This window comes from Schistocerca gregaria, chromosome 1, assembly GCF_023897955.1.
Source record: "Schistocerca gregaria isolate iqSchGreg1 chromosome 1, iqSchGreg1.2, whole genome shotgun sequence".
NCBI classification, from domain to species: Eukaryota; Metazoa; Arthropoda; class Insecta; order Orthoptera; family Acrididae; genus Schistocerca; species Schistocerca gregaria.
Genome location: NC_064920.1, coordinates 413,772,122 through 413,794,626, shown reverse-complemented (window position 1 = coordinate 413,794,626; position 22,505 = coordinate 413,772,122). Strand labels below are relative to the sequence as shown.

Genomic DNA, 22,505 nt, shown 5'->3' with positions numbered 1-22,505 from the left:
AAGTTGCAGAATGCCTTTGACATTACACTGTGTAGTGATTAATGTCATAATTAGGTTGTGTTATGATGATTTTATAATTTAAAAACCAGGCTATGTGACATATTTAGCTAGAATTTGGTATTAACTATTTTGTGTTTTATTCACAGGTTACACTTTTGTGCTAACTGCCAGAGGGACATACGTTCTTTGTATGTCATACGCAGTAGCCTGCACAGAGTCTTGAGGTTTTGTAGTACTGTTTCCACTTTTGTCTTTCGTGCTGCATCCTCTTTTCTTCTGTCAACCTGTTAAAATTATCTTCTACTATCATTCCAGCCATCTGTTCTTAGTTATCAGCCTTGAGTAACTATTCTTCTGATCATATGATTAATATTAATGTGTCCAGACATGAGTTAAAGATGTTTTCAGAACATTGTTTTACTGTTACTCAGGATGCCATTTTGGATGTTCTTTGTGAAATGTGAGGCTAATTACCTGAAGGCTTTGCAGGCAATTTTTCCTGATCTGTGACTATTTCGGAGTTTTCAGACCAACAAGTTGTCAAGAAAGACATACTATGTCTTGTTGAGAAAAGTCTCTTTACTGCTCTGCAGCGTAACATTTACATTTGTATACTGTGAATGCTAATGATTTATTACTAATTTATGCTTTACTGGTTTTCAGTATTTTGTGATGCAAGTAAAGTTGAGATATAAACATTGAGTGCCATGCACTTTTGTTTTACTTGTAAATTATGCTGAGAAAGGTGTAGGATTTTATGTTAGAGAGTATTTTAGATATGCAGTCTGAAAAATTTATTCTTTTAATGTACTTAGTGATTATGGTAGGTGACAGGTAGAGTAAGGGACTCTTTAATGTACATATTGTTGACTTGTTGATTTACTATGATATTAAATTGGTATTAATATTATGATTTGTACAAGACTGTGATACTTGTTACGGTAACATATAGGTGATGATTTTTGCTGCAATTGTTAGTGTTAGGGATTTTATAGCATTATATTGTCACAGTGATGACTTCAGCTATGTGATGATTGACATTTAGGAAAGTGTACTACTATTCACTGATAGTGTCATTGATCAATCAAACTTCCACTAAATCAAGACCAAGTGAAACTTACATTAAAGAAAAATGAAAACGCCAAATTCATTAAAGATAATGACTGTGAAAAGCAAGCTAATGTTACCTGCAGAGGATGTGGATCTGAAGTTAGGAAAGCTTTACACTATTTGTAAATAATTTTCATACTTACAATCATATTTTGTATTTTTATTATTATAATTTATTTGCTGAGTTGATTAGGATATCTGGTTGCTTAAGGAATAGAATAAATCAGAGGAAGGAATAAAATGTGAAAAGCACAAACTAAAATACATCAACAAAATCTTTCCATTTTATGTATTAAGTACATTTGTGTTTTTGTAAATAACTGCCCATACATTGGATATTATACTACATTTTCTGTCACTGAGAAGGGAATGTGTCTTGTGGCAATTATATTGATTTCATATTTAATTTGGGATTCTTTTGAAATTTAATTTGTCATTAACAGTAAAGCTATAATTAATGGTACATGGAAGGATGAACAAGAGGGATGAATATGAAAGCTTCCACTGGTTTGTCTCTAACTGCAACAGCAATTCATTGGTCATATTTCTTACGAATCATATATGTCACTGCCCATAATGCACTTTTTCTTTGCATCTTGTGTTTAAATATTTCACTTTGTCTTTGAAAAAGTTATTGTATATGAAAGAAAGAAGTATGTTCATGTTAATAAAGTTGAAACATTATGAAAGTGTAAAGTTGTTAAGAGCTAATTAGCTTATCAAAAGAACTATTGTGTTAATTTAGTGGAGCTATGATATAATGAATATTCATACTGCTTCCTTTCTATTCCAATTGGGTGAGAGATGATTAAGATGAAATACTGTTACTAATTAGAAAGTAGAGAGGATGCTTTGTGAGTGTGCATTTTGCATAGAAGGAGTCACAGAATTTACTGCAGTATATCTAAAATGGGACAGAGAATATATAGCAATTATTGACGTGTACAGGTCACCTGATGTATGGATACCTTTTTTTAAAATCTGCCAAACTCTTGCTGATTTTATAAATTTTCTGGGTTAAATGGCTATGTAAATATTATAATAAATTGGAATATAAATACAGACTTATTAACCAATGACGCCTACCCCAAAAAGCTACACCACCTACTCGATGAATTCAGTCTGACCCCACTCATCCATGACCCATCTAGAGAAATTGGAAACAGCAAAACATATCTGGACAACAAAATAACAAACATTACCCATCTTTCCTACAGTACAACAAGCCATCTCTAATCACCGTGCACTACAACTTCAGCAGGAGGAGGCAAATGAGATACCCTCTGTCCCTAAAAAGAAACTGTATGTAAGCAGATGAATGATGTATAATGATAACATAAACAAATTGAGAACTGCATCATAGCACACATACCATGGCCTGAGAATGATAGAAACTGTATGTAAGCAGATGAATGCTGTATAATGATAACATCAACAAATTGAGAACTGCATCTTAGCACACATACCATGGCCTGAGAATGATAGTTTTTCCTGTGATAGTGTACTGTTTTTATGTCACACGCCCAGATGTAGCCACAAAAGTTAAACAAACAACAAGTATAAACAAAATTATCTGGAAAAATAATGGTGTCATTGAAGCAAGGTAAAAATTAAAATTACTCCATAGTGCATCTACATCTACATTTATACTCCACAAGCCACCCAATGGTGTGTAGCAGAGGGCACATTACATGCCACTGTCGTTACATCCCTTTCCTTTTCCAATCGCGTATAGTTCATGGGAAGGACTGCCGGAAAGCCTCTGTGTGCACTCGAATCTCTCTAATTTTACGTTGTTGATCTCCTTGGGAGGTATAAGTAGGGGAAAGCAATATATTCGATACCTCATCCAGAAACGCACCTTCTCAAAAGGACAGCAAGCTACAGCACAATGCAGAGCGCCTCTCTTGCAGAGTTTGCCAGCTGAGTTCGCTAAACATCTCCATAACGCTATTATGCTTACCAAATAACCCTGCGACAAAACTTTCCGCTCTTCTTTGGATCTTATCTATCTCCTCTGTCAACCCGACCTGGTATGGATCCCACACTGATGAGCAATACTCAAGTATAAGTCGAACAAGTGTTCTGTAAGCCACCTCCTTCGTTGATGGACTACATTTTCTAAGGACTCTCCCAATGAATCTCAACCTGGCACCCGCCTTACTAACAAATAATTTTATGTGATCATTCCACTTCAAATAGTTCCGCACGCATATTCCCAGATATTTTACAGAAGTAACTGCTACCAGTGTTTGTTCTGATATCATATAATCGTACAATAAAGGATCCTTCTTTCTATGTATTGGCAATGTATTACATATGTCTATGTTAAGGGTCAGTTGCCATTCCCTGCACTAAGTGCCTATCCGCTGCAGATCTTCCTGTATTTTGCTGCAGTTTTCTAATGCTGCAACTTCTCTGTATTCTACAGCATCATCCGTGATAAGCCGCATGGAACTTCTGACACTATCTACTATGTCATTCATATATATTGTGAAAAGCTATGGTCTCATAACACTTCCCTATGGCACACCGGAGGTTACTTTAATGTCTATAGATGTCTCTCCATTGAGAACAACATGCTGTGTTCTGTTTGCTTCAATCCAGCCACACAGCTGGTCTGATATTCCATAGGCTCTTACTTTGTTTATCAGGCAACAGTGCGAAACTGTATCGAATGCCATCCAGAAGTCAAGGAAAATGGCATCTACCTTAGAGCCTGTATCTAATATTTTCTGGGTCTCATGAACAAATAAAGCGAGTTGGGTCTCACACGATCGATGTTTCTGGAATCAATGTAGATTCCTACAGAGTAGGTTCTGGGTTTCCAGAAATGACATGATACATGAGCAAAAAAACATGTTCTAAAATTCAACAACAGATCGATGTCAGAGATATAGGCCTATAGTTTTATGCATCTGCTCGACGACCCTTCTTGAAAACTGGAACTGCCTCTGCTCTTTTCAAATCATTTGGAACCTTCCATTCCTCTAGAGACTTGCGGTACACGGCTGTTAGAAGGGGGAAAGTTCTTTCGTGTACTCTGTGTAGAATTGAAGTGGTATCCCATCAGGTCCAGTGGACTTTCCTGTGTTGAGTGATTTCAGCTGCTTTTCTATTTCTTGGACACTTATTTCAATGTCAGCCATTTTTCTATTTGTGCAAGGATATAGAGAAGGAACAACAGTGTGGTCTTCCTCTGTGAAACAGCAATCTTGAGTAACAAAGACAATATCAAGCTAAAGGAGGCATTCAACATTTTTCAAGAATACTATAAAGATATATTAATATAGACCACAAGCTACTATGTTTCAAACAAGCTTCAGCCTTCACACAATGTAACAACTGGTGTTTGGGAAATAATAAACAATTGTAGAACAGGAAAATACAAATCCCGTATGGACTCTTTTATTGCCCACAGTGGGATTGTCGTAAAAGACCCACTTGAAATTGCAAATATTTTCAATGATCATTTTTCTTCGGCTGTCAGTGACAAACATAATAACTTGCAGCACAATTTTAAAGGCAATCCATCTGAGCATAGCACCTATCTAACCCCTACAAAAAATGAAAAGAAATAATGAACATCATTCACTCTTTGATCTTCCAGTTATTGTATTAAAAGTGTATAGACAAAATGTGTCTGTACTTCTATCTGTAGCAATAAATAAAAAAACAGAATCAGACTGATTCCCAGACAGATTAAAACTAACTCAAGTAACATCGATCTTTAAAAAATGTGACAAATGGAAAATTGAAAAGTAAAGGCCAATCTCAATACTTCTTGTCTTCTCCAAAATAGTTAAAAAAATTACATCAAACAGAATTATAAATTTTCTCAACAAGGACAACTTAATGTTTGAAAATAAAAATGGATTCTAAAATATAAATCAACTAGCACAGCAGCTGCTCAATTAATTGAAGAGGTAATAAGTGGCATCAAGAACAAACAACATGTTGCAGGTATATACTCCTACCTTGAGAAAGCTTTTGACTATGTGAATGCTGTTATCATATTAGATAAGCTGGGGATCATTGACATCAGAGGCACTGCTTATGGCATAATAAAGTCTTACATGAGGGGCTGGAAACAGTTTGAACTGCTTAAATCTGAAAGTGGTATTCATACATCCAAAATCACTAATATAAAATATCAAATGCCCCAATTTTTTTAATTTTTTTATTAATGATATAAAATATTGAACTCAAAGTTCCTAAGTAGTCTTGTATGCAGATGATATAGTCATAATATGGAAAAAGGAATCATATAACAAACTAAAGACTGACTTTAATAGTGTGACAAATGAAACTGTTCAAAGGTTTGATGAAGCTAGCTAAATGTAAACACCAGTAAAACATCTATCAAGGAGTTCCACAACAATAGTTTTAATGATAAAATTGAACTATACATAAGCAATGAATCATTAAACAAAGAGTTTAGTATAAAATTCCTTGGTCTAACAATTCAAAGCAATCTAAAATGGGGCACACATGTTGACACTATTCCATGTAAGTCATATTTGCAGTTAATACAGTTAGTAAATTCTGCAAACACACTGTTGTCCTAAAGACAGCATACCATACTTTATCTTCCACTCATATGAATTACAGAATAGAAATTTGGGGAGCAACAACCAAAGGAAAGCGTCTTTCTGGGGTGCTAACTATAATAAATGTGTAGCTGTATTACTCATTAAAAGACTGCAGCCCAATATTTGTTATGATTTGCCCCAGTAAAATACAAGAAATAAAGCAAAATTTTGCACAGCAGCCACAGAATAGCACTCTGTTGAAAGAGTCTACAATATTCAGATTTAAAATTAGTTAATGCAGTGCCCAGTACAGTTATGATAATTCCCACAATAGAAGCTTAAATAAGCTAAAGAAAGTTCTGTTACAAAATCCCTTTTAGACATTAGAAGAATATCATACTTACATGCAGAACAAGAAGAGCTTTAAAAAAATATGTAAATTGTGTTAAGCAAATCATTTTACTTGTACTCTGACCATTTTGTTAATCAATGACATATTCAGAAGAATGTATTATTGTGTTATGCAGCAAGAATTGTAACCTGTTGTTTTACATATGCAGTGTATCATTTGGTATTGAATAAAATGTTATTATTGTATTATTATTGTAATAATAATATGTTAAGGTTTATTTGTGAATTTATTGTTTTAATACTGAAGTTAATGATGTAAAATGTGATGATGATGTGTTAGCAACAATTTTGTAAGAAGTACTACTATTTTATGAGATATGAGAGGATGAAATTATAGAAATAGCAATGCTGTCTTGAACTGTAGTAAGGTATATTCACGAAATCATTTGGGATTAATAAAGTGTTAAAACTTGATAAAAATGGGAATTACCTGCCATTGAACAAAGTAATTAGCTTCTTATACTGTTAATTTTGAGCAAGGACAAGTGAAATGAAGTTTTTTTAGTCCTCTTTATTGCTTATGGTACAGTAATTAATTGTCAGCAACATGTGCATCAGAGAAAATGTCACATTATGAAGATGCATATTATTGCAGATATAGTTTGTAGTTGCTATTGGGAGAAGAAGTAAGAGACTGCAATTGACAGTCCTGATTCAAAGTGTGTGGCTGAAAGACATGATTTGGAGCCTCATGTTGATTTGATACATACTTGTAATTTATTGTAACAAAAAGTTTTCAAAAATACTTTATATTTTCAAAAAATGATAATTTTTTCGATGTGCTAGTAGCGGAGTTGTTTAGCTTTCAGGATAAATTATACATGAATCTCCTGGTTTTTTTTATTAATTCTTTCAGTATTGAGATCCAGAGAGTGAAGGTGACATTCATACAAATGTACATTTATTGTATAGGAGGTGCCATCCAAAATTTTTCAGACTGGTGCTGCCCTCAGTTGAAAACCTTACCTTTGGTCTAATGGTCACTATCACCCTCGAAGTAGCTCCAATCCGTACCGATCCCAGCACTACTGCCACTCGTCAAACGTTGTCTTTAAGTCCTGTTCTTTGAGGGTGTTTATCACCGCCAGTGATACTTCTTGAACCCCTTCTAGAGTGTTGAACCGACGGCCTTTTAACTTGAGTTTCAGTTTTGGGAATAGTATGATGTCACAAGGTGCCAAATCTGGCTAGTAGCGTGGGTGGGGTACATCAGCCATGTTGTTTTTTGCCAAAAAGGTTCTGGTCAGCAAGAACGTGTGATAGGCTGTGCTGTCGTGATACAGCAGTCAGTTCCCTTGATGCCAAAGTCTGGGCCATTGTCACCGCATGTTTTCACAGAGCTGTCACCAAACATCACAGTAGTACATGGAATTCACTGTTTTGTTGGGTGGGACGAATTCTTTGTAGACAATTCCCTTGGTATCAATTGTGAGTTTTAAATGATCGATGTTTTCAAAATCCATGCTGGCCGGCTTTGAGGAGGTCAAATTGTGCTAGGTACATCATTATGTTTCAGCCGTTTATAAGATTCTACAACAAATTGATGTCAACAATATTGGACAGTAATTTGGGGATCACTTCTACTACCATTCCTGCAGAGAGGTGTGATCTATGCCTTTTTCAAGAACTGGTCATGGTGTTTTGTCTGGGGGTTCAACAACAGATTATAGTTAGAAGAGGGGCTACCTTATCCGCAAATTCAGAATAGAATCTGATAGGGATTCCACTGGGGCCTGGAACTTTGTTCAGTTTTAACAATTTTAGCTGTTTCTCAATACCACTGACACTAATACTTATTTGGTTCATATTTTCAGTGGTTTGAGGATTAAATTGGTGCAATTCCATTGTTTTTCCTTTGAAAAGGAACATTTGAACATGGAGTGGAGCATTTCTACTTTTGCTTTGGTGCCCTTAGTTTCAGTTCTTGTCTCTTTTGCTAAGGACTGGACACTAACTTCGGAGCCAATAATAGCGTTTACATATTAGCAGAATTTCTTTGGGATCTGTGAAAGATCAGTTGATAGTATTCTGCTAAGGTAGTCATTGATAGCATCTTGCATTGCTCTCTTGACAGCCAAATGTGTTCACAAACAAAAGCGCCGTTCAATGTCTCTTGGTTTCAGCTCACGTGGGACCCAAGTTCCTTCTTTCTGAATCATACCCATAGCCTTGAGACATTTTGAAATGGCTTGCTGTATCACTCGCACTAATGATGCCAATTCTTCATGAGTTTGATGTGAGTCTTCACTCAGCAATGTCTCTAATTTTGCATCTTTGAAAACATCCTCTCTTCCTTCGCTATGCCGGTCTACGACATTCAAGCACTGAAACCACCCACAACACATTCTTTCACTAGTAGCATCCTTACCGTATGTACTTAAGAGCATCTGATGTGATTCAACTGCTGTTTTCTTCATATTGAATCAAAACAGTAACACCTCCCACAAATGACAAGAATTAGGCTAGTAAACTGCCATTTTCAATCAAGAACAGCATTACGATGGAGACACAAATCAACCAATGTTTGAGTGAGGTTATGTTGACTGAGGTCCAAACTAACTGCCTGACAACTGCAATCTGTTTTTTTCGACCTCTACTTACCATTCGTTGTCGCCACCTATGGGCAAATGGCAGGAGCAAATGGCAGGAGCAAATGTGAATGGTTTAGATATGAGAAATGGTGACACAAAACTATGCCAATCTACAGATGATATCAGCATATTAATTAAGGAAAGTACCAAACAAATCACACAGAATATAGTAGAGTACTTTGATGCAAACACTTTGATTATAAATCTGGGATGAACTGGTGCAGTGGTCTTGTTGACCACCCAGAGTAGGACACCAACTAATCTTCATACTGAAACAAATGGACAAACATTGGAGAAACAAAGAATACTAAACTACTCAGTATATGGTTCAACAGAAAATAAAAGAGTATACACATGTAGACTGGTGTAATACACATTACACAATGTTTGTGATTCGGGTTCCCTTTGGATTTGGTCAGAGATCATGCATATAAGCATAAGACCTTGAAGGGTGAATTATGAATTTCTGTCATGTTTGGACATGACTTGCTGGTCTCAGAAAAGTATTACAAAAGTGTGTATGGCCATCTTAAATTCTCATTTTACTTCTGTTGTTGGGGAAAGGTACAAGTATGTTCAAAGTAATAAATCATAATTGTGTTAAAAGTTATATGTGCATACTGCATTCTCATACTCTTCCACACTGTGTAACATTTATCAAACAAAGCAAAAGAGTTTGAATATCAAATAACTAAAAATACGTTAAACTATTTATAGTGTGCTTTGTATTGACTTTTATCTGGATTGGCACCTACTTGAGATGATAAATGCTCAGATTGATCACAGTGGAAAAAAATGAATGTGTAGCCTTCAGTTAAGTTATTATCTTTTTTTCAAAAATTTACAAAAGAATTATTTTCCCTGTTTGCTCTGTACCATCAGATAGGGCAGGCATTCATAACATCTGTTGGTTTGCTTTTGTTAAATACATACGCACACTATACTAAATAAACAGAAAACTGAACAAAACATGTTTCATAACACAACTATCAAGTAGTAGTAGTGTATCACATAATAATCTCAGGACCATTGTTTGCATTTTCTTAATATTAAAATTTGGTGGTGTATTTTGGTGAAACCTAGGCAAACTGAAAGGACCAGAGGTTGTAGAGAATTTCATAGAGACATTAGGGAACAACTGACAAGTACAGAAGAAAGAAATACAGTAGAAGAAGAATGGGTAGCTTAGAGACATGAAACAGTGAATGCAGCAGAGGATCAAGTAGGTAAAAAGATGAGGGCTAGTAGAAATCCTTGGGTAACAGAAGAGATATTAAATTTAATTGATGCAAGAAGAGAATAAAAAAAAGCACAACACGGAAATCAAAATTTTTGATCACTTACCCAGTGACATATGTGACAGACAGTGATGTAAAATTTGAAAACAAACTGAAAAGTTTCTCCTAGACGGTACTCTTTATTCCACAGAAGGATTTTATTATTTTAATGTGTAAAAGGTAGTGGGTGGGAATTACTAACTCATATCTGTATGTCTTTTCTATATAAAAAGAACACTTCTAAATGATTAGCATGTAGCCACATTAACAAAATGATTTGTGATATGAATATAAAATGATTTGTTCCACATTATTACAATTTTTAATGCAAGTGGTTCACAAAACATGTAACCAACTAACTAGCAGAGTAAAGTTTATATGCTGATCATATTCATAAATATGCAAAAGTCTTTGATACCATTATTCCCAGTAAATTACTTAGAGAGAGAAAAAATTAACATATTAGTATTACATTGCTCCTTTATGAAAGAAAACATATCATAAAGTTTAAGCAAGCAGAAACCAGAACAGTCAATATCCATCAGTTAGCTTTATTCGTTGTTAAATTTGAGGTCTTTGAAGTTTCCATATTGAGCCAAGTAATGTTTTTATTGTAGGTAAATGAGTTAAACATACATAACAGTAATAGTGAAATGTATCAGCCTGCATGTGATGCTAATGTTTTAGTAGCAGCAAGACGCAAATAAATATTTATGTTCTCACTAAGTAAATAGTAGAGTGCTTTCACACAAACAACTTAATTAAAAATCTATCCATATGAAGTTTGAGAAAGTATTGGCACAACTGAGGGCGCAACTTTTACCTGTATTTGGATACAACTAAATGTGAACTGGGATACACATATAGACTAAATATACAATACATTGAGGACAGCAAGTTTCATAATCAGAATACTAATGAACTGTATCTCATATAATAATATCAGGGCTCATATTTTGCATGTGGTCAGTCTTAATTGAAATGTGATGTAATATTTTATGAGAATTGTGAAGTAAATTATAAATCATTTAGATTGTATAACAAGGTAATCATACTAATTGAAGAAGTAAGTTAAATAACATTGCACAGACATCTATTTAGAGAAAATAAAATTTCACCACATCCACTTTTATGCATGTTAAAATATTTTCTTATTGGAAAACAGAAATTCATGAACAATAATCACTGCACCTTCCATAATGTATCTCTACACAGCGGTATACAAACAAATAATGTACAACAGAGCAGACTAAGGCAGCATTGTTTCTGAAAGGGATACTCCATCTTAGCACCATACCAAATAAAGCACTAATTAGATATAAGAAATAGTAATGTATGAGAACCATTTTAAGACATTGGTTGTTGAATTGGGGACTTAAAGCCACAAATCTGATTTATAAACATGTTTTCTGTCGCTCTATAGTTTGCTAAATTGAAATGAAAATTAAATACCTACCTCATCGATCAAAAATAGTTTAACAACTTCTACAAGCATGTGATTATCTCTCCATTTTCTTGTCAGTGAATCCCATTTCTCTGGTGTTGTAAATAATATATGATAATCTAATAAATGGTATAAATCAGTGGCATCTGAGTCCCCAGTGACTTCTTGACACTTCAGGCCCAGGTAGGAAAACTTTGAGGTCCAGTCTTGAACCCTTTCTCTACATAATGCCTTAATAGGAGCCACTAGAATATGAGATTAAAATTATAGTAAATGATCTTATGAAGAGCGAGTATTAGGAAATAAACTACAATTCTTACATTGTTACACTTTTCTACAGTAATTAAAGGTGAGAATTTTATGAAACATACTTACTGTACACTATCTTGAAATTTGCGTCAAGTGTCTGTTCTTTTATCTTCATTAATAACCATATTATACCTAGCTCAAATATAACTGTTTTTCCAGAGCCAGTAGGAGCTGCAACTACAATAGATCTGTCTGGAAAAAAAAAGTTTGTTATGGTCTTCCTGATGTTGGCATGAGCTATTTTAATGGAACTGTTGACATAGTAACCCACGGAAACACGAGTATGAACCTAATGTGGATAGGATTTGTTCATTTAATTTTAATTCAACTGTTCATGACACAACACTTTGAACACATCATAACATTCAGAGAACTTACTGAAAGAAAACAAAACAGAGTACTGGAATCTGGAAGTATAATTTTAAGGAATGAAACTGAAAACAACAACAACAATAAACACGCAATGTAAGAATTTATTTCATTTAAGAAAACTTAAAGATGATCAAGAAAAGTAGAAATTGTTAGCCATGACCACTTAGCATGGAATTAGTCCACCTCCATAGTAGAGTGATTATAACAACTAACTGCCTTGTGGGAGTGAGGGGTTCAATTCCCAGTGTTAACAAGGATTTTTACTTGCTACAAGGACTGGTATGGGATGCACTAGGTCTCTTGAGGCCAGCTGGGAAGCTAGTTGACTGGTCAGTAAGGATTTCACAGTCAAGAACCCCAACAATAACTAGGATTGTGGTGTGCTTCTCACATGGCCCTGCATACTACACCTAATGATGCCACTGGTAGAAGATGACATGGCAGGCAGTCAGGTCTGATTGGCAGATCGAGGGGTAGAATGTGAACTTTATCTTTCAGTATCTTGAAATTCACTCATAATGATTTGAGGAAAACATGTAAAATCAAATTAAAAGACATCAGGTCAAGTAAACCGATAAGTTTCCATGAACAGCTTTTGTTCATTCCTGTGCAGTTTAAGGACTAACAGGTACCACTGTTGATTAAAGACCTTAAGCACTCATGTGTGAACATTTTTGTCAACTATCCTTCCTTCCTTCCTTCCTTTCTGGTGCCATTTATCTGGCCAAAGCCAGGTTTGGACTGGCATGGTACTGTTCCAGTTTCACAGAGAACTAACTATGCCATATATGGGCTACTATTACAATTGGTTCTCCACTTGCAAAGGCATTTTAAAGCTACTGCCACCTCTCCTCCCACCCCCTCCCCCACCTGCCTTTTGTTTATATCTAGCATAAAATGTCATATCATTTTTTAGACTGTTTCTACATCATATATCTAAAGTAGGACATGGGAACCTGTTGAGTATTTATCTAGATGTATGTGGAAAACCACCTGAAGCCACATCTAAGCTGGCCAGCACACAGGCTCCCAGTATTAATTCACGATGAGTATTTGATCTGTCAGCATTCCTCCCTATGTTTCAGAAATGGGTACTTTAATGTGGTCAGATATTTTATTTGGGCAGGTTGTTGTCAATCATATTATTCATTAACTGTGTGAAAAGTATTCATCCAGACTGGAGTTTTCCAAGAGGAAGGGCTTCAACTCTTCTGGATGCCTGTTAAAAATGTATGTTGCAGAGTGCTATAAACACTTCTACCTACTCTCTCCTATACCTCTTTGAGCACAATAAAATTATTACTCACCATGTGGTAGAGATACTGGGTCACAGATAGGCACATCAAAAAGACAATCAAAAAGTGAGCTTTCAGCCAACAAGGCCTTTGTCTAAACAGATAACACATGCACACATACACATGCAAATGCAACTCACATGCACACAATCACAGTCTCTGGAAGCTGGAGCCAAACTGCAAGCAGCAGTGCATGATGAGAGAGGCAACCTGGGTGATGGTGGTAAGGAGAAGGCTGGGGCATGGAGGGGGAGGGATAGAAGGGTTGGGGTGGGGGACAGTAAAGTGCTGCTTCTGGGAGCATACAGGGATGGGAAGGAGACAGCATAGAGCAGTTGGTGCACTCAGGAGGTTTGACGGAGAGTGAAGTGCAGGGAGGGGTGGGGGGTTGGGGGGGCGGGGGAGGTAGTGGGGAAAAGGAGAGAAGTAAAAGACAGAGGGTGCATTGGTGGAATACAGGGCTGTACAGTGTGGGAATGGGACCATGGAAGAGAATAGGTGGGTAACGGAGGATGAGGCCAGGAGGGTTACAGGAATGTAGGATGTATTATAGGGAGACTTCCCACCTGCGCAGATCAAAAAAGCTGGTGTTGATGGGAAGGATCCACATGGCACAGGCTGTGGACCAGCCATTGAATTGAAGAACTTTGTGTTGGGCAGTGTGCTCAGCAATGGGGTGGTCCAGCTGTTTTGCTTGCCACAGTTTGTCAATGGCTATTCATGTGGACAGACAGCTTGTTGTTTTTCAATGCCACAGAGACTGCAGCTTAGCTTGTAGATCACATGATGGGTTTCACAGGTAGCCCTGCTTTTGATTGCATATATGATGTTTGTGACCAGACTGGTGTATGATTTTCCATTATTTAACTATATTTCTTTGAGCAATGGTTAAGGATGTGTTTGTGACATAAAGATTATTTCTCTCTCTTACGTTCAGTGTAGGGATTCTGTTGTTGCTATAAAACATATTATTATCAGTCACATTCTGTCTGTGCTGACTTATGCCAGACATTACCCCAAATGACACTACAGAATGAAAGTATTTGAAGTGAACTACTTTCAAAATGTACTTACTTTGTGCTGTAACTCATATTATATAGTTACTCACAAGAAACTGGTGTTTCATGTTTCATTAGCTGTACCACCTTTGTATGAAAAATAGAAGCAAGTACAAATACAACTGTGTAAGAAACTGGTTCTTTTGTGTTTCATTTGCAGTAGAGAGGCAGTGTATAAGGTGTAAAACAAGAGCTTAGAAGTGGTTTAAGTAAATAACTTAAATAAATCATTTAAGTAATGTATCAGCATTGCTCATTAGAGGAACGCATCTAAGAAAAACATGTGGTTGTTGGGAGGTATGGTGAAAAATTAATCAATGACAATTGGATTGAGCCAGTACTACTCACTGCACATTGTAAATGGCTTCTGTGAAAATCAGTACATCTAAAAACAGAATACATGGAGCAAGCTGGAAAGATGACTTAAGTCCTTTGTGTATTACATAGTCTTGAGTCTTACATAATTAGAATGGATAATGTTTAAGTTTACTGAAGAAGCAAATGAGGGATAGGCATTTCCAGCTTCAGACAGATTGTTCCTTTTTTACAGAAGGAGATTGTACAAGGAAAAGTTGGTTCACAGCTTAACAGATACCACTGTTGTAAAACTGTCATTTTGAAATGATGACTTTATGCATCTCTCGCACATCAGTCAAGATTACAGGTAAACTTTTTATCAAACATTGATTATTCTGTTCCAGAATAGTATTTGTGACTGAAGAGATGCATGAAGGATATAGCCCATTACTGTTTTGGGCAAAAAGACAAGCACATGCCTAGAGCCTTCATTGATGATATGCCTGAAGAAATGTAGGTGTGTGTCACTCTGGAGGAAAAAGCCCAAGAACAAGTTATTTGCTAGATTTAGTCAAAAAATCTCAAACAGATTCACTGCCCTGGAGACTCTGAAGAAAAATGTGCAGATAACCCAAGGAATTCATACACACTCTAGCAATACAGGCAGTAGGTTCAAAGGTAATTCTAATATTAATCAGAGTGTTAAAAAGCCAAGAAGATTCTTCTGTTAGGGAATAGTCATTGGAGGGGAATGCTTGAACAAATACAGAATTCTATAGCTAGGTAATAAATGGGAACTAATATTTTTAAGCCAAGTGGAGGACTCAATGATGTCAATAGTGATATAAGCTTCTTGGTAAAGACATCATATGGCGATGGGAACAGCTTGGACCACTGTGCAATTGAGGGTTGACATCAGACACATTTTCTGGGAATGCTAATGACACAAATGTGATGATAGTGTCATCTTTGAATGATATGACAAACACTGGATGAAGTTTTCTATTGAACATGTAAATGCAGAGCTTCAGGAGTCACTCAATAGAGAGAGACAACCACACTTGGGTGTGTTTAATGTGTTGATCCTTATACAGTAACATCACACACTCATAGCCTACTGCTGAATGTTTGTAGTAAGACCACAACAAATTTACAGAAACATTCAGTGAAACAGATTACTGTCTGCCCAGTCACTGTTATTTCAAAGATATTCACTAGGACCTTGTTTAGGGTAAATACTTCCAAAAGACAGAGATCCCTAATAACTATGGATATAATTACAATTGGCAATGGAGAAACAAAAATGTCAGCTTGGATAATAAGAAAGGTAACAGTCGTAACGACTTTGGAAATTTCCATCAAAATATAAAAAGCTAGTTAAATAAGAAAGATGGGCTTCTTTTGTCAGTAGAGGCCACAGAAAAACCTAAAGTTATTTCTGCAGATGGCAAACATCTCTTGGAAGCCACAGATATTGAGTAAATGCTCCTAAATGGATAAAGCTAGCACCACATGATAGCCATAACAACAGGATAGGGAGAGTGGCACTGTACATAAAAAGTAGGACAAAGGGTAAGGTCATAGACTTCAGTGGGTACTCCATTGATAGTTCTTTGATTGCTGCACATCATTAAAGGACTGGTAAATACACAAGATAGCAGTTCTGACAGTATACATGCATTCAACAGGAAATTTTATAAACCTCATTAAGGCTCTTAATAACATGTAAAATAAATAACTAAGAACAGACTGTATGTGGAGATTTCAGTACTGATTTCATTACTAAAAGTTATTGTTGAGGCCATCCACAGTTACTGATGTCCATCATTGATTAATTCCCCACAGTAGCATTGAAAGGCAATCTATTCGACCTACTTAGACAGGCATTCCACATTCTGCCACTAGATATCATTTTTGACAAATCATCATAAAAATCATTAGGTAAGTAAACACGAGAAAATCTTTTGGTTATGATGGTATTTCAATCAAAGTACCTAAATCTTGTGCTACTAGGTAGTTCCTCCTTTTAATGCCTTTGTATACAGTTGATGAGTCAAAGTGTATCTCCTGAAATAATGAAGTGTGCAGTTGTAACACCCTTTTACAGAAGTTGTGATAAGCAAATGACCTGTAATTGTAGACTCATCTTTCTCTATACATTATTCTCAAAAAGGTTTGAGGAGGTAACATACAATAAAATTTTGTATCGCATTTATGGGAATAACATTTTAACGGAAGCTGAAGTTGACTTCAGTAAAGATTTTTTAATGATTACAGGACATGGTTCTTTTAGAACTGAAAGAAAAATTACCCTATTGACATCTACTGTTATTTTTCCAAGGTCTTCAGTTGTGTGGATTATTCCCATTGAATGGATGGAAACTTATCTTAGCAGCAGAAAACAGAGGGTCACATTAGCAAATGTTGTGACAGGAAGAAGTGCAAATCGTATATGGGGAAACATTAAATTAGATATTCCACAAGTTTCAATGCTTGGCTTACTCCTGTTCTTGAGCTATATAAATGATTTATCTGGGACTTTGGAGGTTGCTTAAAAAGAAAACTGCAATGTTTGCTGTGACATGTAAATTCATAAACAGTTCCATTATTCTCCTAGCAATGTCTAGTATGGATGTGTTGGGGCTCTTTATGAATTTAAGTCTATCAGAGAATCAGCAGAATATTTTTACTAAACACGTGCACGTAAAAGTTAACTGCTTGCACGTGCATGTGTTTAGTAAAAATATTCTGCTGATTCTATGATAGACATAAATTCATGGTATTAACTGAGTTTTTACATCTGAGCTCCAGTCAGTGCCTTTGGTTCTGTTCTCACCAGATTGCAGAACAGTGATTAGTTTGTAATTACAAGCTCTAAAAATGTAATAACCATACTGCAATTTTTACTCACACACACACAGTAAGCCAGCAACTGTTCTTAAATAATTTGCAGTCTAAAATTTTGGCAGATTTAGCTTATTTATTCCAAATTTCACTAACTATTTCCTATTTTTACATTGTTTTTATAGATATTTCTTTCAATTGTTATTGTGTGAAAGTAGTTATGCAATAACAATTTGGTTATAACTGTACCTGCACTTTTCTGCATATGCATTATTCTTCAGAATAGGGAACTTTCCCAAACAGCAGGCAATATTAGGTACATATGTCATTTAAAAATCTTAATTAATCAGAAGTATAGATCTCTTATAGTATCAGTATAGAAATAAGTCAACCAAAAACCTGAACTCTGACTATTTTGTAATTAACAATCTTTTTAATTGTGTTGGCTTACAGTACTGCCCTATGGCATAATCCTTGGGTACAATGCAGCTAAGTCAAAAAAAGATTTAATTTACAGAAGTCTAAAGTAAGAATTATTTGTGAAGTTGTTAGTTAGTTACATGTTCCATTAACCAAAATCATGGTAACCATTATGATTGGAACATGTCAAGTCATAAGAAATGCACACATGGTTTTTTCTTTTTTAAAGCTTAAAATTTTTATTACCTACCCTATTCCCTTAAATGGCACAAAATTCATATATTTTACCTACAGATTTATTTATTCCTATTGAAGAATTCATCTATGGTATAGAAGGAGTTGTCAAGGACACATGATTTCAGTTTATTTTGAATCTATTACTACTGTCTGTCAGATATTTTATTTCTTATGGTAATTTATCAAAAAGTTTTACATCAGAAAATTTTACCCCCTTTTGGAGCCAAAGATAGGTTAAGTAGAGGATAGTGTAAGCCTTTCTTTCATCTGGTATTGTAATCATGAATGTCACTTTTGTTTTTAAACTGGTCCATGTTGTTGAGGACAAATTTCTTTACTGAGTAAATGTACTGTGTACTGTCGTAAGAATTCCTAATCTTTTAAACAAATGCCTACAAGATGTGGGACTATGAGCCCCACACATTATTCTAACCACTTTATTTTGAGCAGTGAATACTTTTCGCTTAAGAGTTGAGTTACTGCAAAATATTATTCCATATTACATCAGAGAGTGAAAGTATGCAAAGTATGTTAGCTTGGTAATTTCTATATCCTCAAAATTACCAATTATTCTGATTGCAAAAGCTGCTGAACCTAGTCACTTTAGGAGATTCAAAATATGAAATTTCCATTTAAGATTCTCATCTATACATACACCCTAAAACCTAGTATGCTCTACCTAGGCTACTGACTTCTGTTGATGTTTTATATTTATTGAAGGAACTGTAATCCTATCGCTAGAAAATTAGTGATGCATTACAGACGTGACTCAGAACATCTACTGTAACTGCTCCACATTGTTTTAATATCTTGTTATAGATGTCTTGCATTTGTAATCTTACCCTACCACACATCACCATTAAATTTATCTTATTGTCTTCATTAATTTCAAAAGCTTTGAGAGGCATAAGATATACAAAAGAAAAACTTTTTACTTATCTTCATTTTCTCTTGTTGTTGGCTCCAAGACTTAAGTCTAGAGGTACATTCTTGTGGCTGAAATTTTTATTTAAAGTTGTGGATTCCTGATGACTAAATAACTGATGAATGTTTTTTTTGTATATTTCTTGAATTTTGTTCTTTGTTACATTATTAAATATCACACTGACTTCACAATCACCATTTTCATAAAGTCATCAGATACATCGCTGTAGACAAAATTAAAAAATACATGCATTTCCATCAAGGGCATGCCCACTAGTAATAGATTCCGTGGTGATAACAGTATTCCATAGAGTTTTACATAGAAACAGAGTTTACATACATTCTTCACAAAAGAAGAATCTTTATTAAGCCACATCATTATTTTATAAATGAATGCAGAAATATATTTAATAATTAGTGTTAGACTGTGCAATGAATAAGATGAATTTTAAGTATGCCAAAATTTCTAATTCCAAATATTTCTAAAACAAGAATAATTCTAAACATTAGTACACATAGAGTGTAACAAATTAATTTCTTTTTATACATTTTAGCCTGAAATATAATGCATCATATACAAAATCAAATGATATTCTTTCAGTGGAACAGACAAGAATGTTCACCTAAACAAGAATCGACGGTATAAATGGTATTGGTTATTTCTATATAAAAAAAAGGGTACTGGTGAGGAGGGTTTCCCATTTTAATATCCTGATCACAAAATTTGGAAACAGGGTGTTTACAATATTTTGTGTCAGACTATAAGGTTTGCCAAACAGTGAATGAAAGGATGCCCAGGATTGCATATGGATGTATAGAAGTATCTGATACATACCATATTAAAGAAAATATAAGAAAAATATCTACTATACAAATCATAATCTACACATATATCAGGATATGGCATTCACATTTTCAGATCTGTGGAACATACTGTCAAAAGAAAATACTACAAAATCAAAACTACAACATTACACCCCTAAACTATAGAAATAATTACAGACACATGGTTAATTACTAGAATTATAAATTTTAAGTTTAATCCATACAATAAAACCTTCAAAATATCACAACATCAGGTACAAACTAGAAGAACATACTAAACCACGAGTAGGAATCAATCAGCCACATAAACCAGAGTATTCGAGGATATGTTGAATCATGAAAGAACAAAATAATGGAAAAATTTTAGGGCCTAAGTTTATCATGTACGGATCAACCCCTGAACCCAAACCACACCAAGAGCTGCAAAAAAGTTTCGATACAAAAAATGAATAAAGTTCATAATCATATTATAAGGTAATACACACAGATATGCTCACATACTATTCCTAACATTTGCAGTACATATTATGAACATTGTCCACTTCAAACTGCAAAAAGCACTAATTTATTCCCATGACAAATATGTATGAAATTCTAAAGCACAAATCTATTACAGAACACAACTATATTGTGTATCATAGATTTTAATTCAGTCAACAGATAAGACAAAGCTTTATAAATCAATTCATCTTACATACTAAATTCCTCCCCCCATGAACCATGGACCTTGCTGTTGGTGGGGAGGCTTACGTGCCTCAGCGATTCAGAAAGCCGGACCGTAGGTGCAACCACAACGGAGGGGTATCTGTTGAGAGGCCAGACAAACGTGTAGTTCCTGAAGAGGGGCAGCAGCCTTTTCAGTAGTTGCAGGGGCAACAGTCTGGATTATTGACTTATCTGGCCTTGTAACAATAACAAAAACGGCTTTGCTGTGCTGGTACTGCGAACGGGGTAAACTACAGTCGTAATTTTTCCCGAAGGCATGACGCTTTACTGTATGATTAAATGATGATGGCGTCCTCTTGGGTAAAATATTCTGGAGGTAAAATAGTCCCCCATTCGGATCTCCAGGCGGGGACTACTCAAAAGGATGTCGTTATCAGGAGAAATAAAACTGGTGTTCTGTGGATCGGAGTGTGGAATGTCACATCCCTTAATTGGGCATGTAGGTTAGAAAATTTGAAAAGGGAAATGGATAGGGCAAAGTTAGATATAATGGGAATTAGTGAAGTTTGGTGGCAGGAGGAACAAGACTTCTGGTCAGGTGACTACAGGGTTATAAACACAAAATCAAATAGGGGTAATGCAGGAGTAGGTTTAATAATGAATAGGAAAATAGGAATGCGGGTAAGCTACTACAAACAGCATAGTGAACGCATTATTGTGGGCAAGATCGATACGAAGCCCACACCTACTACAGTAGTAGAAGTTTATATGCCAACTAGCTCTGCAGATGATGAAGAAATTGAAGAAATGTATGATGAAATAAATAAAAGAAATTATTCAGATAGTGAAGGGCGATGAAAATTTAATAGTCATGGGTGACTGGAATTCGGTAGTAGAAAAACGGAGAGAAGAAAATGTAGTAGGCGAATAAGGATTGGGGCAAAGAAATGAAAGAGGAAGCCGCCTGGTAGAATTTTGCACAGAGCACAACTTAATCGTAGCTAACACTTGGTTCAAGAATCATAAAAGAAGGCTGTATACATGGAAGAAGCCTGGAGATACTGACAGGTTTCAGATAGATTATATAATGGTAAGACAGAGATTTAGGAACCAGGTTTTAAATTGTAAGACATTTCCAGGGGCAGATGTGGCCTCTGACCACAATCTATTGGTTATGACCTGTAGATTAAAAGTGAAGAAACTGCAAAAAGGTGAGAATTTAAGCAGATGGGACTTGGATAAACTAAAAGAAGCAGAGGTTGTACAAAGTTTCAGGAAGAGCATAAGGAAGCAATTGACAGGAATGGGGGAAAGAAATACAATAGAAGAAGAATGGGTAGCTTTGAGGGATGAAGTAGCGAAGGCAGCAGAGGATCAAGTAGGTAAAAAGACGAGGGCTAGTAGAAATCCTTGGGTTGTTGTTGTTGTTGTTGTTGTGGTCTTCAGTCCTGACACTGGTTTGATGAAGCTCTCCTTGCTACTCTATCCTGTGCAAGTTTCTTCATCTCCCAGTACCTACTGCAACCTACATCCTTCTGAATCTGCTTACTGTATTCATCTCCTGGTCTCCCTCTACGTTTTTTACCCTCCACGCTGCCCTCCAATACTAAACTGGTGATCCCTTGATGCCTCAGAACATGTCCTACCAACCGATCCCTTCTTCTGGTCAAGTTGTGCCACAAACTTCTCTTCTCTCCAATCCTATTCAATACTTCCTCATTAGTTATGTGATCTACCCATTTAATCTTCAGCATTCTTCTGTAGCACCACATTTAGAAAGCTTCTATTCTCTTCTTGTCCAAACTAGTTATTGTCCATGTTTCACTTCCATACATGGCTACACTCCATACAAATACTTTCAGAAATGACTTCCTGACACTTAAATCTATATTT

General features: G+C 35.5%; 1 protein-coding gene across 1 annotated transcript in view; it reads right to left on the bottom strand.

Annotated features, from left to right (window-relative positions):
• LOC126351562 (probable ATP-dependent DNA helicase HFM1) overlaps window positions 1-22,505 on the bottom strand; it is a 52,155-nt gene that overhangs the window by 11,437 nt on the left and 18,213 nt on the right. The window contains exons 5-6 of the mRNA XM_050002619.1: window positions 11,741-11,866; window positions 11,378-11,610 (exon numbers count right to left, since the gene is read on the bottom strand). Of these exons, the coding sequence (XP_049858576.1) occupies window positions 11,378-11,610; window positions 11,741-11,866 (359 nt within the window). The remainder of the gene's footprint in view (window positions 1-11,377; window positions 11,611-11,740; window positions 11,867-22,505) is intronic.